At 46.3% G+C, this 18742-nt stretch overlaps 1 protein-coding gene and 1 pseudogene across 1 annotated transcript in view; one reads left to right on the top strand and one right to left on the bottom strand.

Annotated features, from left to right (window-relative positions):
• Positions 1-14091, bottom strand: part of LOC126228342 (uncharacterized) — a 53834-nt gene extending 39743 nt beyond the window's left edge. Inside the window, exons 1-2 of the mRNA XM_049942291.1 lie at positions 14073-14091; positions 4009-4526 (exon numbers count right to left, since the gene is read on the bottom strand). Of these exons, the coding sequence (XP_049798248.1) occupies positions 4009-4526; positions 14073-14091 (537 nt within the window). The remainder of the gene's footprint in view (positions 1-4008; positions 4527-14072) is intronic.
• A 2575-nt stretch (positions 14092-16666) lies between these two features.
• LOC126228350 (5S ribosomal RNA) lies at positions 16667-16784 on the top strand (annotated as a pseudogene).
• The last annotated feature ends 1958 nt before the right edge of the window (positions 16785-18742 follow it).

Raw genomic sequence — 18742 nt, 5'->3', positions numbered from 1 at the left:
CTATCCTAGGATCGATGCCGAAGCTCTCCGCGCTGTCTTAGGACTGATGTCACGTGCTAACTGGAGGTTAGGTGCCGTCTGGCGGTTGCGGAAATTGAGCTCACTGTGTCCCTCGGTGCTGCTAGAAATCGGTAGGTCATGCCAGGGAATTGGGTGTGACCAACACCTTTTCTTCCATTCTATAGTCACCAGCAACGCGACACTGCCACGCATAGAAACTTACTGCCGTCTTACATAAACACGTTTGACGCTTCGAAATAGGTCGGAGGTAGAAAGTAACACAGGGTCAGCCACGGCGTGCCAAACTTCACGCGGGCCGCGTGCGCACCAAGGCTCGGTGCTACTCGGAAGTACCCGGTGGAGGGCGACACTTCATCAAGGATAGCCGTGCGCCATTTTTAGTTGGGCGCAACTTCTTCAGCTCGTCATAATCGCAGTGTCAGCGCTGTTTACTTATCGATATTTACTCCTGGTATGAAGGAAGTCCACAGGTCCAGTGCTTGTTTGCGCCTAGCAATCCATCGTAACAAGCCTTAAAATGAATGAGAATAGTAGAATGGAAGGATGAGAATTCTGAATTCACGTAGGCGACGAGTACTTTATAAATGCTATGAAGGAACATTACAATTCCATGCAGAAAGAATTTAAACATTTAGTTGACAATGAAAGTGCAAAAAACTACAATGATCAGCAGATGACATTCATTGTTCTGCACATCAACATCCACTTTCTGCTAAACTTCCAGGCATTGAACACGTGAAGCAATTGGAGGGTTCGAATAGTAAAATTTCTGAAGTCACATGCATTTACTCCATTATCAATTGCAACACGTAATAACGGAACTGAACCAACACTACGGAGACTTCGTTCAGTACTGACAAGTAGGTTGGTTCACTCAAAGGGGACGCCTGGAAAAAATTTTTCGATTTCAAACTCACTATTGTTAACTTCCCCCACCCCTCTCCTCCCATGAACCATGGACCTTGCCGTTGGTAAGGAGGCTTGCTTGCCTCAGCGATACAGATAGCCGTACCGTAGGTGCAACCACAACGGAGGGGTATCTGTTGAGAGGCCAGAAATACGTGTGGTTCCTGAAGAGGGGCAGCAGCCTTTTCAGTAGTTGCAGGGGCAACAGTCTGGATGATTGACTGATCTGGCCTTGTAACACTAACCAAAATGGCCTTGCTGTGGTGGTACTGCAAACGCAAGGGGAAACTACAGCCGTAATTTTTCTCGAGGGCATGCATCTTTGCTCTATGGTTAAATGATGACGGCGTCCTCTTGGGTAAAACATTCCGGAGGCAAAATAGTCCCCCATTCAGATCTCCGGGCAGGGACTACTCAGGAGGACGTCGTTATCAGGAGCAAGAAAACTGGCTTTCTACAGACAGAGTGTGGAATGTCGTATCCCTTATTCGGGCAGGTAGGTTAGAAAATTTAAAAAGGGAAATGGATAGGTTAAAGTTAGATACAGTGGGAATTAGTGAAGTTCGTTGGCAGGAGGAACAGGACATCTGGTCACCTGAATACAGGGTTATAAATACAAAATCAAATAGGGGTAATGCAGCAGCAGGTTTAACAATCAATATAAAATAGGAGTGCGGGTAAGCTACTACAAACAGCATAGTGAACGCATTATTGTGGCCAAGATAGACACGAAGCCCACGCCTACCACCTAGCTACGCAAATCATGAAGAGATGACAAATGTATGGTGCGATAAAAGAAATTATCCAAATAGTTCAGGTAGACGAAAATTTAATAATCATGGGTGACTGGAACTCGATAGCAGGAAAAGGTACAGAACGAAACGTAGTAGATGAATATGGAATGGGGGTAAGAAATGAAACAGGAAACCGCCTGGTAGAATTCTGCACAGAGCATAACTTAATCGTACCTAACACTTGGTTCAAGTATCATGAAAGAAGGTTGTATACATGGAAGAAGGCTGGAGATTCCGGAAGGATTCAGATATATTACATAATGGTAAGACAGAGATTTAGGAACCAGGATTTAAATCATAAAACATTTTCAGGGACAGATGTGGACTCTGACAACAATCTATTGGTAATGAACTGTAGATTAAAACTGAAGAAACTGCAAAAAGGTGGGAATTTCAGGAGATGGGACGTGGATAAACTGAAAGACCCACACGTTGTAGAAAGTGTCAGGGAGAGCATTAGGAAACAACTGTCAGGAATGGGGGAAAGAAATACAGTAGAAGAAAATGGGTAGCTTTGAGGGATGAGATAGTGAAGGCAGCAGAGGTAAAAAGACGAGGGCTAATAGAAACTTTGGCTAACAGAAGGTATATTGAATTTAATTTATGAGACGAGAAAATATAAAAATTCAGTAAGTGAGGCAGGCAAGAAGGAATACAAAGTCTCGAAAATGAGATAGATAGGAAGCGCAAAATGGCTAAGGAGGGATGGCTAGAGGACAAATGTACGGATGTAGAGACATATCTCACTAGGGGTAAGATAGATAGTGCCAACAGGAAAATTAAAGAGACCTTTGAAGAAAAGAGACCACTTGTATGAATATCAAGAGCTGAGATGGAAACCCAGTTCTAAGCAAAGAAGGGAAAGCAGAAAGGTGGAAGGAGTATGTAGGGGGTCTATACAAGGACGTTGTACTTGAGGACAGTATTATGAATATGGAAGAGGATGTAGATGAAGATGAAATGGGAGATATGATACTGCGTGGAGAGTTTGACAGAGCACTGAAAGACCTAAGTCGAAACAAGTCCCGGGAGTATACAACGTTCCATTAGAATTACTGACAGCCTGTGAGAGCCAGTCCTGACAAAACTCTACCATCTGGTGAGCAAGATGTATAAGACAGGTGAAATACCCTCAGACTTGACGATGTATATAATAGTTCCAATTCCAAAGAAAGTAGGTGTTGACAGATGTTAAATTTACCGAATTATAAATTTAATAAGTCAAGGCTGCAAATTACTAACGCGAATTCTTTACAGACGAATGGAAAAACTGGTAGAAGCCGACCTCGGAGAAGATCAGTTTGGATTCCGTAGAAATGTTGGAACACGTGAGGCAATACTGACCCTACGACTTATCTTAGAAGAAAGATTAAGGAACGGCAAACCTATGTTTCTGGCATTTGTAGACTTAGAGACAGCTTTTGAGAATGGAATACTGTCTTTCGAATTCTGAAGGTGGCAGGGGTAAAATACAGGGTGCGAAAGGCTATTTACAATTTGTACAGAAACCAGATGGCAGTTATAAGAGTCGAGGGACTTGAACGGGAAGCAGTGGTTGGGAAGAGAGTGCGACAGGGTTGTAGCCTATCCCCGATGTTATTCAATCTGTATATTAATCAAGCAGTAAAGAAAACAAAAGAAAAATTCGGAGTAGGAATTAAAATCCATGGAGAATTTTGTGGCGGCGTTCGTAGCGACAAACAATTCGCTGTAGAAACGGCTTACGAAGTCACCGCCACACTTTTAATAGCGGGCCGACCGGTCCGCTGGAACAGTGAACAGAAAGATGAAAACCCAAACACTCTGATTAAATAAAAGTCGGTACTTATCTTTATTAACGAAGATACAGAAACACAGTAGTGAACTCCGTGTCTACAGAAATCTGTCTAGTTCGAGTCGGAGCGGCTAGGTCAGCGTCGGCTGACGACAAACAACAAATCTGCTGCGATGAACACACAACTGACTAGCAAGTACACAATTCGGTGGCGAATATACAACTGAGCGGCGAATACAGAACTGTCCTAGCGCTCGCGACTCCAGCGCTTAAGAAACCAGAAGCCAGCGGTGGCGCGCGCAGACTTGCGGCGATTTCCTGTCTCGCTGGCGCTGCTTATGCGGACGGCGTCCGGACTTTGATGCTGCCAACCTTTTGGCAGCGGGCTCGGGTGGCATTACTGGCTAGGATATAACACTCCTCCCCCCCAAATCGCCGCACCGTTGTTGAATAATGACGTGGCGAGCGTCGACGGCGGGGGAGGGGTCTGGCCCCAGGCGTAGCAGAAGAGACCGGGGCGGAGACTGTTGTCGGTGGCAGTCCCCGGCCCGCACCCCAGCATTGGCTGCGCGGGGCCTCGGGAAACATCGACTGAAAACCGAGGTCAGGGTGCACGCCTGTGACCACGGGCGCAGCTTCTGGTACTGGACGCGACGGGGCGTCGGGACCCACGAAGAGAGGCAGCGTCTCCTGACGCTGCGTCGACGGCTGCCGAGTGGGCGCCGGACAAGGCGCTGCGGTGTCAGACTCCTTGGGGGTGCCCAAGGAAAGCGGCTGCAGGACAGGCTGCACAGCCACCGCTTGGGAAGGCGGCCCGGCTGATGGGTCGACGTCCATCAGCTCCGAAGGCGGCGGCGACTGAAGAGGGACCGCAGGCGCCGGAGCGACCACCTGGGGCGCTCCCGGATGAAGCTGCGCGGGAGGCATCAACGGGACGGGCTGTCGGCGTGGTAGCGACGACGGCTGCTGCTGCTGCCCTGGGGGCGGCAGCGAAGTCGGAAGGCGCGGCTGGAACCCGCCGCGGACCAAATCTGTGGACAAAGAACGAGCGGCAGAATCCGGGCGGCCAGCGCGGCGCAACTGGTTCTGATGCCTCCTGTGCACCCCAGTAGCACCTTGAACAGTATAAAAACCGCGACCCTGGACACTTATCACGGTACCACGTTCCCAACGACGGCGACCGTGATAAACTCTGAAAAAAACGGCGTCGTTGCGCTGAAAACGCGTGCGATGCTCAGAAGCCGCGGGTCGATCCGGGGGGTGCAACAACCGTAGTAGGGTGCGATGACGACGGCCGTGGAGAAGCTCCGCAGGCGAAGGGCCGTCGCGTGGCGTGGTCCGGTACGACGACAGGAACGTGATGAGGGCCTGCTGACGAGAGTGCGTAGCACGAAGGCGGTCCATATGATCCTTGAATGTGCGTACAAAACGTTCCGCTGCACCATTCGATTGAGGGTGGAACGGCGGAGTAAGAACATGGCGAATGCCATTGGCAGAACAAAAACTTTCAAATTAAGCAGAGGTAAATTGTGGACCATTGTCAGACACTAAAACTTCTGGAAGACCCTCAATACAAAAAATTGAAGTCAACGCCTGTATAGTTTGTGCAGACGTTGTAGACTGCATGGGCACAACAAGCGGAAAATTACTAAATGCATCTATCACGATGAGCCAACGAGAATGCCAATATGGACCAGCGAAATCAATATGTACTCGCTGCCAGGGACCGGCAGGGCGTGCCCACTCAAAATAGCGTTGAGGCGGAGCAGCTTGGTGTTCGGCACACGTCGAACAATCTGTAGACATCTGCGTAATCTGCTTATCAATGCCGATCCATATACAATGACGGCGGGCAAGCTGCTTGGTGCGGACCACTCCCCAATGACCTTGATGCAACAAGTCGAGGACCTTGGATTGGTGCACTTGGGGAACCACTACACGAAGCTGGTCATTCTCGGTGCGTAACAGCAAAACTCCGTGCGAAACAGACAACAGATGACGTTGCGGATAATAGCGACGAACCACAGGATCCGATATGTCCTTTGCCTTGGACGGCCAACCACGTTGAACAAAACGTAATAGTAAACTCAGATGAGGATCCGTAGCTGTCTCACGTGCCACCTGACGATAATCAATCGGAAAATCCCGGAGGGATTGGTGCTCATCGGCGTCAATCTGATGGCAAGAGTCGTCAGAGGAATCGAAGACATCATCCGCAGCAATCGGCAATCTAGAAAGCGCGTCAGCGTTTGCATGCTGAGCTGTAGGGCGATACAGTATCTCATACTGGTATTGTGATAACAAAAGATCCCAACGTTGTAGTCTCTGAGCTGTCCGCTGAGGAACTGGTTTAGACGGATGAAACAGTGACGTCAGGGGCTTGTGATCTGTTACTAAATAGAATGGTCTACCATAGAGGTAGTGATGGAATTTTGTGACACCGAACACAATAGCCAACGCTTCCTTGTCCAATTGGCTATAATTACACTGAGCTTTGTTTAGCAATTTAGATGCGAACGCAATAGGACGTTCGGTGTTACCGACTCGGTGGTACAACACAGCACCGAGGCCGAAAGAAGAGGCGTCACAAGCTAACACCAGAGGCTTGTTAGGGTCGTAATGGACCAGACAACGATCATTCAATAAAGCCTCTTTAAGCTGCTGAAAGGCTGATTGGCAATCAGCTGACCACACAAACGGAACATTCTTACGGCGGAGACGATGTAACGGTGCAGCAATCTGTGATGCATTAGGTATAAACCTAATATAATATGTCAATTTGCCAAGAACTGCTTGCAATTCATGCAGATTGCGAGGGGCGGGCAAATCACGAATAGCTGCTAAATGTGACTGGGAGGGATGAATGCCTTGAGCATTAATAACATGTCCCAGGTACTCCATCTCCGTAAGGAAAAATGAACATTTATCGATGTTGCAACGTAGGCCTGCCTGAGACAACACTGTAAACAAACACTCCAAATTACGGAAATGTTCAGCAGGCGTCCGACCGGACACAACAATATCGTCTAAATAGTTGCAACACGATGGCACATTAGCCAGAAGTTGTGACAAAAAACGCTGAAAAACAGCTGGAGCTGACGCACAACCAAAAGGCAAACGCAGAAAACGGAACAACCCCAACTACGTGTTTATGACAAAATACTGTTGTGATTGCTCGTCGAGGGGCAATTGCAAATATGCTTCACGGAGATCAATTTTGGAAAAGAAACGAGCTTCCCCTAACTTATCCATCAGCTCGTCCGGTCTAGGCAAAGGAAAAGAATCAATGACAGTCTGAGGATTAACTGTCGACTTAAAATCAGCACACAAACGTAACTTGCCAGACGGTTTCTTTATAATAACTAAGGGAGAAGCCCACTGGCTCGCCGAAACGGGTTGAATAACACCGTTGCTTTGCCAACGACGAAGTTCATCTGCTACAGGTGCCCGGAAGGCGTGAGGCACTGGACGAGCACGAAAAAATCGAGGCTGAGCATTATCTTTTAACGTAATATGAGCGGCAAAGTTCGCAGCACAACCTAGTTCGTCTTTAAATATGTCACTGTATTGTTTACACAAATCGGTTATGCTGTCTTGAGGAACAACAACAGAATTAATTGTCTTGGATAGACAGGCCAAACAAGTCAAAACAGTCTAATCCGAAAATGTTTACACTGTCTGTAGCGCGGAGCACTGTGAATGAAACTGTTTTTGTATTGCCACGGAATGTGGCTGGCACGCTACATACACCTAACACAGGAATTTGTTCTCCACTATAAGTAGTCAAAGAATGTTTTGCCGCTGAAAGTTTAGGGCGGCCGATAGCCGCATACGTAGCACTATTGATGAGAGTCACAGACGCACCAGTGTCTAATTGAAAATTGAAGGTCGTATCCTGGATGCGTAGCTTCACAAATAGTTTATTACACTGTCTCTGGATCGGTGCAGCGGAGGCGGAAGACACAAAATCAGGACGTTTAGCGCGTGTTCGCTGCTTACGACAACTCGTGGGTTGGGCGGAAGGAACAACAACTCCCGCTTCACTTGCAGTCTGTACATTACTTTTTACAGCGTTTGAATTACGCTTGGGTCGCATAGCAGAGGGCTGGGTGGGTGGCTTATTGCGAACAAGTTTATTACCCACACGAAACGTGGAAGAGTCTTTAAACGCGACCTTCTGGGCGGGCTGGCTTTGAAGAACATGAATATCCATGGGCTGGGCAGCACTAGAATTGTTCTTGCGTTTACGCAAACAAACAGTCTGGATGTGTCCTTTCCTTTGACAAAAGTGACAAACCGCGTTTCTAAACGGGCAACGTTCACGAGGATGAGCAAGAACACACTTAGGGCAAGACTTTATCATTTTGCACACGCGGCTGACGAATGTGTTTAACAAGACGCGGCCGGCTAGTGTTTACAGTCTGACTCTGCCGGTGGGGCCGCGGGCGTGACATAACTTGCTTAGCACAGGCAATTTGAGAAATACATGGCTGATCTAACTCACACTCAGCATAGTCAAAAGTATCTTGGGCTTCAATAATGTTCATCACAGTCTCTAATGACGGGTCAGGCAACTTTAAGATAGCAGCACGAATACGAGAATATGCAATGTTTTGAGTAATAGCGTCTCGTAACATGACATCACTGTAGGAAGCTCCACACACACAATTAAATCGGCACTGACGGGTGAGGCCCCGTAAATCTGTTAACCACTGTTTCTTAGATTGATGTGGCAGTTTCTTTAATCTGAAGAACTTGAATCTGGCCGCTGCCACATGAACTCGCGACTCGAAATACTCAGCAAGCTTGTTAACAACAACGTCATAGTCTAAAGCTTCTGGCTTGGATTCCGGGAACAACTTACAAAGTAGTCGATAGACTTCCACGCCTGCAGTGGAAATTAAATAAAGCTGCCGCTCAGTACCCATGATTTTGTAGACTGTCATGTGCGCCTGCAACTGCGCGAAATATTCTCGCCATTCTTCTCTTGATGCATCAAAAGCACGGAAAGGCGTTGCTGCCTGTGCTTGTTCCTTTTGTGTTGGAGGATTAGCCGCTTGTTTGGCGATTGCTTCCACCAGACATTGTATTTGCTGACTGTAACAAGATCAACTGTTGTAATTCGGCAGACATAGTGAACACAAATTAAACCAGCCCCCAAAATTTTATCGCTATAATTAGCATAACCAGAAACAAGTTGAAGCAGCCCTGCACACGATTTCGGAAACCCTCGTCGCCAGTTTTGTGGCGGCGTTCGTAGCGACAAACAATTCGCTGTAGAAACGGCTTACGAAGTCACCGCCACACTTTTAATAGCGGGCCGACCGGTCCGCTGGAACAGTGAACAGAAAGATGAAAACCCAAACACTCTGATTAAATAAAAGTCGGTACTTATCTTTATTAACGAAGATACAGAAACACAGTAGTGAACTCCGTGTCTACAGAAATCTGTCTAGTTCGAGTCGGAGCGGCTAGGTCAGCGTCGGCTGACGACAAACAACAAATCTGCTGCGATGAACACACAACTGACTAGCAAGTACACAATTCGGTGGCGAGTATACAACTGAGCGGCGAATACAGAACTGTCCTAGCGCTCGCGACTCCAGCGCTTAAGAAACCAGAAGCCAGCGGTGGCGCGCGCAGACTTGCGGCGATTTCCTGTCTCGCTGGCGCTGCTTATGCGGACGGCGTCCGGACTTTGATGCTGCCAACCTTTTGGCAGCGGGCTCGGGTGGCATTACTGGCTAGGATATAACAGAGAAGAAATAAAAACTTTGAGGTTCGCCGATGACATTGTAATTCTGTCAGAGACAGCAAAGAACCTGGAAGAGCGGCTGAACGGAATGGACTGTCTCTTGAAAGGAGGATTTAAGATGAACATCAACTAAAGCAAAACGAGAATAATGGAATGTAATCGAATTAAATGGGGTGATGCTGAGGGAATTAGATTAGGAAATGAGACGCTTAAAGTAGTAGATGAGTTTTGCTATTTGAGGAGCAAAATAACTGATGATGGTCGAGCCGGCCGGTGTGGCCGTGCGGTCTAGGCGCTTCAGTCTGGAACCGCGTGACCGCTCCGGTCGCAGGTTCGAATCCTGCCTCGGGCATGGATGTGTGTGCTGTCCTTAGGTTAGTTAGGTTTAAGTAGTTCTAAGTTCTAGGGGACTGATGACCACAGCAGTTAAGTCCCATAGTGCTCAGAGCCATTTGAACCATTTTTTTGATGATGGTCGAAGTAGAGAGGATATAAAATGTAGACTGGCAATGACAAGGAAAGCGTTTCTGAAGAAGAGAAATTTGTTAACATCGAGTATAGACTTAAGTGTCAGGAAGTCGTTTCTGAAAGTATTTGTATGGAGTGTAGCCATGTATGGAAGTGAAACGTGGACGATAAATAGTTTAGACAAGAAGTGAATAGAAGCTTTCGAAATGTGGTGCTACAGAAGAATGCTGAAGATCAGATGGGTAGATCACATAACTAATGAGGAGGCACTGAATAGAATTGGGGAGAAGAGGAGTTTGTGGCACAACTTGACTAGAAGAAGGGATCCGCTGGTAGGACATGTTCTGTGGCATCAATGGATCACCAATTTAGTGTTGGAGGGCAGCGTGGAGGGTAAAAATCGTAGAGGGAGACCAAGAGATGAATATACTAAACAGGTTCAGAAGGATGTAGGTTGTATTAGGTACTGGGAGATGAAGAAGCTTGCACAGGATAGAGTAGCATGGAGAGCTGCATCAAACCAGTCTCTTGACTGAAGACCACAACAACAACAATTGTTAATTTATGAAGGAAAAAGGAGTTCAGGAACGAAAACTAGAATATCCAGAACGGATTGCACAACTCGCATTTTAAGTGGACTCGAGGCACACTGCTGACAGCAACACACTGCAAAGGAACATTTTTCTGGTTTTGCAGGGATGCATTTAAAGAGAAAATCGTGTTATAGAAGGGACACATTCTGAGAAAGACAGTCCTGTTCCTTAACCTCACTGGCGTTAAAGAAAACGAGAGATTTGAAGAATTCATAGTGGCCTTGATGGAATTACGATTGACTGTCAATTCGATCCACTGGCGTTGCACGGAAGGTTATTGACCATTCAATATTGTTCCATTAGTAAGAACTGGATGCAGCTCCTGAACAGTGAAATACTTGCGAAAGCAGCACTCCACAAACGAACGCGCGATGTTGCGTCGACCAGTAATATGTCGTGATTACTGACTGACCTGTGCAGGGGATCAAACTCAACACTTCGCACTACGAACACACGACGCCACCGTCGCTGTATCCTGCTCTTAGCGCGTGTTATTCAAATCGGAAATCGTCACAATATTGTGAAACACCCTGTATGTATCTTGAGGCTGATCTCATTTCTTTTAATTTTATCTATTATTCTCTCGTTGCTCCTGTTTCTTATTGTTATAAGTTCTCCCTGGCATTTAAATTTGTCTACCTTTTGCACGGTGGATCTTGTGTTTCCATTATAACACATTAAACATCATCGTATATCAAGAGACTGTAATCTTACACAATTTTGTGTCCATTCCCAGTCTGAGCGTCTGTATTATCTCATGTTTTGCAGTCCAGAAAAGATTAGTGCATTTTTAGTTTCCTTATTTTATCCCTCAATGAAATTTAAATGTTACATTAGTTTCCACCTAGTAAGAAGGGTTTTCATTACCTGCTATCATCTAGAAAATGCTGTGTACGTCCCGACAACCTTTTTGTAATTTGTAAGTAAGGTTCCAGTATACTGCTTAAAACATGTATTGGTAATTACGGCAGCTGTTTCGGAAGACTGTGCAAATATGCAACGTTTAGCGCGTGAACTGTTAAAAGAATTACAGGAAATATCTACAACATTATATCAAAATATTACGCCACACTGTACACAACAGCACGAAATCGAATTTAAATCGGGGTTTTAGAATTTCTCGTGAAATATAACGAGGGCAGTGACCAGATACAGTCACACCTGATGTTTGTATACGTCAAGACAACGTAGACGCACATGAAAATGGAAATCTTCCGAAACAGCCGTCGTAATAATCAATACTTACAGTGTGCTTTCGAGACATATATTTCACAGCAGGCCCAATCTTCAAGAATCTGTTGGTAAATCTTCAGATGTACCACTTAAGCAGTAACGTCTTCGTTTCATAGCATCTGCCCCACACGGAAATAACTGCAGGGTTGTTGCATCATAAGTCGTACTATTTTCGTGCAAACACACAGATCTGCTTCTAACGCTAGCTGGAAGGCAGGAGGTCGCTAAGTGGCTTCCAGCTACCAGGATGACTTGCAGCGTCCGAGTGGGCTCCAGTGACGCCACAGACCAGCTAAGGCGGGCTGCGATTAGACTCGGGAGCGGGCGGAATGACGTCACGGGGTTCTCCAGAGACTCAGGGTGACTCGGCACCTTTCACTGCAAGGCAGAGAGGTGCAACACAACGAAAACTGTTGTCAACGGGCAATGATGTGCGATGCTTGTTATAAATGATGGTCCTTAACAGGCACGAAGTGATGAGCAGTTTGACAACTTTTTAAAAACTATTTTGTTGTTGGCGTTTGTATACGTATGATCAAACCGTAAATAAGTTTCTTTAACCCCCTTGCAACTCATATAATCAACTGCGTTTGACAACATCTCTAGTTATTGTTGTTATCCGTTAATATTACAGGCCAGGGAGCTATTGACAACAGGAAATATTAAGGAATTCAGGGACATTCACATTTTCTTGACATTAAAAGTAAGAATTCGATATAGTAATGCGTAAAAAATAAAACATCATCTGATGAAATCACCAAAAAGCAACTGTAGAAATCCGGAAACATTCGTAGGTGGAAACGAGGATATCAAGAACAGAATAGATAACTCGCAGTTCAGGAACACAGTATGCATCCACTGCCCTTTAATATCCTTAGAGGTGGCATGTTACGAGAAAGGACACATGTCACTTTTTATTTGAGTATCTGTCGCAGTTGCGTTCAATTTATACTGGTAACTAGTTTTTAAAGCGGACGTTAATTTTGGGGCCAGTTGAAAGTACACGCAACTATGACAGAAATTTAAATAAACAATTGTCAATTCTAAGTTGCTGGTCCTTCTCCAACAAAATGTTGGCCCTACATAATGGACGGATGTAATTAAGTGATAAATAAAAGAAACCTTTTTTTGTAGCTTGTATATCAGACTTCTGATTAGTTTGGTCCAGCCTGGGACGAATTCCTTTCGTGTGTCAACCTGTTCATTCCACAGTAGCACTTGCACCTAACATGTTCAATTATTTGCTGGATATATTTTAACCTCTGATCTCCCCTACACTTTTACCCTATACAGTTACCTCTCGTACCATGGAAGTTATTTCTTGATGTCCGAACACACGTCCTGTCTCTTCATATTGTCAGTCTTTTCACACGTTCCTGTACTCGCAGATTCTGCGGAGAACCTCTTCATTTCTTATCGTAGCAGTCCAGCCAATTTTCAGCACTCTTCTTTAACACCACATCTCAAAGGCTATGATCCTTTTTTTCCTGTTCTCCCACAGTCCATGGTTCGCTACCGCACAAACGTCTATTCTCAGAAATTTCTTCCTCAAATTAAGATCGCCTTTCGATGCTACTAGATTTCTTTGTTCGTTACTACCAGACTTATTTTGACCAGGAATGCCCTCTTTGCTTGTGTTGGTGTATTTTTAATGTCCTCCTTGCTTCATCCGCCATGAGCCATTTCTCTTCCAAAGGTAGCAAAAAATGGTTCAAATGGCTCTGAGCACTATGGGACTTAACATCTATGGTCATCAGTCCCCTAGAACTTAGAACTACTTAAACCTAACTAACCTAAGGACATCACACAACACCCAGTCGTCACGAGGCAGAGAAAATCCCTGACCCCGCCGGGAACTGAACCCGGGCGCGGGAAGCGAGAACGCCAAAGGTAGCAGATACCCTTTAGTTCGTTTGCTTCGTGGTTCCCAATGTCGATGCCAAGTTTGTCGCTAATTTCACTTCTGCTACTGCTCCTTACTTTCGTCTTTCTTCTGTGTTCTGTCAACCCGTATGAGACGAGCCATACCATTCAATAGGTCCTGCAGATTCCCTCAGTTTTTCTGAGGATTGCAGTGGCATCAGCAATCTTATAATTGATATCCGCATACTCCAAACTTCAGTCCGCCTCCCAAACCTTTTTGTTTTGTCATTACTTCTTCTATGTAAAAATTGATCAGTAGGTTCTGACTCATTCCCTTTGTAATCGGAGCACTTCGTACTTGGTTCTCCATTCGTTTTTACACCTTTAAATAGAGTTAGTGTGGAAGCAGTGACCGCCCTACAAGTACTTCAGCTGCTGATTCCCCTTTGGACTGAACAAGGACGTGATCGTATCTCACTCTCAACACACCAACGGTAGAGAGGCAAAACTAAGATCACTTCAAGAACATAACAAAGGAGTGCTCGAGCACCAGCTGTGTGGAACTTTGGTCACGGTTGTCAGTATTACATGGCACCGAGGCATCCAACACGCGAGTACGTGACCTCACTCGCGAAGGACGGAACACACAACGGACGCTTGCTTACCTGCGACTTCAGTGGGCATCCTCCGATGTTTGTGTCCCTCAACTGAGTGCGAGGGCACATAACACCTAACACCGAGAGAGAGAGAGAGAGAGAGAGAGAGAGGAGATGAAAAACATTACGACACGAGGCCACCTGTAGGGGGTTAAATAAGTAAAGCGAGACATTTTTTTCTGAAGGCAGGTTGGCTTTACTCAGAATGCCAATACATCACATTATTCCCCACTCTTTCGGCTACAAAACTCTATTTTTAAACATAATCTCCGTTGAATGCGACGGCCTTGCGCCACCCTACTGGGAGGAGCTGTGCGGCCGCACGGTAACACTCCACTGGTCGACGTCGGACCCCACGTCTTGCTGCATCAACAACCATCCCACCACTCACGCACTGTTTCCCGCGGATTGCGTCTTTCATTGGGCGAAACAGATGGATGTGGGAAGGTACGATTTCTGGGCTACAGAATGGACGAGGAAGAACAGTTCAATGAAGTTTTGTGAGATTCTGTCGGATGCGCAGATTTGTTCGAGGCCTTGCGTCGTCATCGAGAAGGCAAGTTCTTGAGCATTTTTGCGGCGACTAACGTGCCGAAGTCGTTTCTTCAGTTTCCTGAGGCTGGCACAATAGACTTCAGAGATGATCGTCGCGCCATGAGGGAGGACGTCAAACAGAATAACTCCTTCAGAGTCCCAGAAGACCCTCACCGTGACATTACCGACTGAGGATGCAGCTTTGACCTTTTTCTTCAGGGAATAGGTGGCGTGGCACCCCTCGATTGATTGCCATTTTGTTTTCAGTTCGAAGTGATGTACCCGCCATCCAGAGACTGTGACGATTCTCGACAAATAATTGTGACGATCAGCCTCGCAGCGCGCAAGCAGTTCCTCGCAGATGGTCCTCGGTTGCTCTTCCGTCACGCGGTGAGGATCCCAACGGGCACACGCCTTTGAGTACCCCAACTCGTCGACGAGAGTGTCAGTAGTACCTACAGAGACGTCCAGTTGTGCAGCGAGGTGTCTCATTGTGATCCGTCTGTCACCTCGAAAGAGAGCGTCCGCACGTTCCAACACTGCAGGAGTCTCACGGGCTGATTTGCGCGACATAATTGCGGTGATGACCGACGCTTCGCTCAACCACTCACCGTGCTTTTGTTCACTTCCAACTCTCCGTAGACATTCTGCCAGAGCCCACGAATATCTACGATGCTCTGGTTTTCTGCCAAAAGGAACTGAATGACAGCTTCCTGCATGGAGCGCACCTCCGCTACTTACACCATTTTGAAGACTACGTGTACCGTCCCGACCTATCGGAACATCATGAAATTATAGGGGCTGGAGCTGGAATATTCCACCATGTCTGACAAGAAACTCAAAATTTGTAAATCCTAATTGGCCAACGAAAAAATGTATTGCATTACTTATTGAACGACCATCTTACAATCCTCTCCCCTCCCACCAGAAGATGATGGTTTTCGGCTTTGGCGTGAGGTAGAACATACTGGTTTTGCAATATAAAGTTGGTCCGGAAAATATTTATAAGACTGACGTGAAATTGACAAATTTTAATGAACAGGGCAACTATCCAGCACGGAAAATGCTGGAAGGCATGATTTCGATTCAACAGTCGGTTGGTGACATGTCTGCGCATATGCGTCTCCTACATACTCTGTCCTGAATGCTGCGCCGTGTCATTACTTTTGTGTGAGTGAGAGGAGCGGACCAGTTGAATGTAACACACAAGGCTGTTCATGACAGAACTGAATGTGTTAGTTAATTGGCGAGTGTTACACGAATTACAATTCGTGGAAAATATGAGCGAAATTGTTTGTACAAGAGTTCAGGGCAGAATTGTTTCGGCAAAACCGCCATCAAAGTCTGAAATGTAAAACGTAGTGGCAAAATGGCGCAAAACTGGCTCTACAGCATATAAAATCTCAACTATCTGTAAATAATTCGAGCACCTGAAAACATTGGTCGAGTGAAGAAATGCGTGGAACTACGTTTTCTAATCTCAACGCCAATTATACGTGCAAGTGGGATTACGAGATCGTCACGTAAAACCATTATCAGATTTACTGTTGTGCATGAGTCAAGCTTCCAGAAGAACTTTCTCGTGTTGCGTTCTGCCGGTGGTTTCTGAGGAAATTGCGGCCAGAACTTTTGGATCCTCAGTTGCTCATTTCTTCACATCAGCTCTGATTCACCCTATCAGGATACGTAAAATCACACAACATGCGCCACTATGCTTCATAAAATCGATATCATTATTACGATGAGCCGTTGCATAATCTCAAGATTGGGGTTTGGTGTTCGTCTGGTGTCCGTATCGCAACACTTTTCCTACGGCAAACTGTCAAAACTACCACGTATATCCGGAAACAGTTAAATCCGTACGTGGATCAACCCACAAAACATGAATGACTGAATGGGTGTTTTCGTTGACACGGAACGACAGCACACACCGCCTTCACCATCCCGTCACGAGTGCGTGAGGCGCTGGGCGAGGAGGCGACAGTCAGCGGAGGCAGAGGAACGTCGTGGCCGCCTCGAACGCCTGGACTCTCTGTCTGTGTTTATTGGCTTCGGGGCAGATTGCAGGAGGCAACGGCCTTGCCACAGTGGATACACCGGTTCCCGTGAGATCACCGAAGATGAGCGCTGTCGGGCGTGGTTGGCATTTGGATGGGTGACCATCCAGGCCGCCATGTGCCGTTGCCATTTTTTGGAGTGCACTTAGCCTCGTGATGCCAATTGAGGAGCTACTCGACTGAATAGTAGCGGATTCGCTCAAGAATACCATCATAACTACCGGGAGAGCGGTGTGCTGACCCCACGCCCCTCCTATCCGCATCCTCCACTGAGGATGACACGGCGGTCGGCTGGTCCCGGTAGGCCACTCGTGGCCTGAAGACGGAGTGAGTGCAGATTGAAGGGTCGAGTGTATACAAATAATCCTCACAAACTGGAAGAGCTACAGCTAAACACTGAAAACGTTATTGCTGCTATCCCTCAGGCAGAGAAAGTAGTTTCCTTTCTCACGAAGCAGGTGCACAGCCAGCACATTCGCTGAGATAGTAAGAGTGCGTCAGGAGAGGTGTCCTGGTAGGCAGCTGGGCTTGCAGTTTGGGCCGAATAAGGAGAGTAACGCACATTATTTTCTTATTCCCTGGTTTCTTTTCAATGCCAGAAGCCTACAAAGTCAGGGATATTACAAACCTTTAGACCTTGGTTTTGAAGGCTTCTGAGGACGACAGATTAATACGTGGAAACCGGTAGAGCGAAATAAATACATTTTCAACCGGCTACTTAATTTTATTTTGAAATATAAAGTTACGGAAAAATAACACCTACGAATAAAATAATACATTTTTAATTATACTGATACTATTTTATTACCATGTGTCATATTAAAATTATTCTTCTTTATTATGTAACACTATTGTGATAAGGCTAAATAAATAACCCAACGCATGTATTTTAACCTGATTACTCTAGTGAAGCCTGCTGTAGTCAAGGTTCCCGTAAAATTTTTACCCTTCTACATTTACAGGTTATTTCCAGTAGCCCAGTAGAGGAGATTTACAGATGAATAAAACTATTACTTCTTCTACACTGAACCGAGCGAGGTGGCGCAGTGGTTGGACACTGGACTCGCATTCGGGAGGATGACGGTTCAATCCCGCGTCCGGCCATCCTGATTTAGGTTTTCCGTGATTTTCCTAAATCGCTCCAGGCAAATGCCGGGATGGTTCCTTTAAAAGGGCACGGCCGACTTCCTTCCCCGTCCTTCCCTAATCCGATGAGACCGATGACCTCGCTGTCTGGTCTCCTTCCCTGAAACAACCAACCAACCTTCTACACTGAATTGCCAAAGAAACTCGTATAGGCATGCGTATTTAAATACAGAGATATTTAAACAGGCAGAATACGGCGTTGCGGTCGGGAACGCCTTTATAAGACAAAAAGGGTCTGGCGCAGTTGTTAGATCGACTACTGCAGCTACAATAGCAGGTTATCAGGATTGAAGTGTGTTTGAACGTGGTGCTTCAGTCGACGCAGAGCGATGGGTCACACCATCTCCGAGGTAGCGATGCTGTGGGAATTTTACCGTACGACTATTTCACGAGTGTACCGTGAATATCAGGAATCCGGTAAAACATCTTATCTCCGACATCGCTGCTGCCGGAATAAGATCTTGCAAGAACGCGACCAACGATGACTGAAGAGAATCGTTCAGCGTGACTGAAGTGAAGCCCTTCCGCATATTTCTGTACATTTCAATGTTGGGCCATCAACAAGTGTCAGCGTGCGAACCATTCAACGAAACATAATCGATATGCGCTTTCGGAGCTGAAGGCCCACTCGTGTACCCTTGATGACTGCACGACAAAAAGCTTTACGCCTCGCCTGGGCCCGTCAACACCGACAATGGACTGTTGATGACTAGAAACATGTTGCCTCGTAGTACGAGTCTCGTTTCAAATTGTATCGAGCGGATGGACGAGTGCGGGTATGGAGACAACCTGACGAATGCATCGACCCAGCAGGTCAGCAGGGGACTGTTCAAGCTGGTGAAAGCTCCGTAATGGTGTGGGGCGTGTGCAGTTGGAGTGATGTGAGACCTCTGATACGTCTGGAAACGAATCTGACGGGTGACACGTACGTAAGAATCGTGT

This window comes from Schistocerca nitens, unplaced genomic scaffold (genome assembly GCF_023898315.1).
Source record: "Schistocerca nitens isolate TAMUIC-IGC-003100 unplaced genomic scaffold, iqSchNite1.1 HiC_scaffold_363, whole genome shotgun sequence".
NCBI lineage: Eukaryota > Metazoa > Arthropoda > Insecta > Orthoptera > Acrididae > Schistocerca > Schistocerca nitens.
This window is presented reverse-complemented; position numbering and strand designations above follow the sequence as displayed.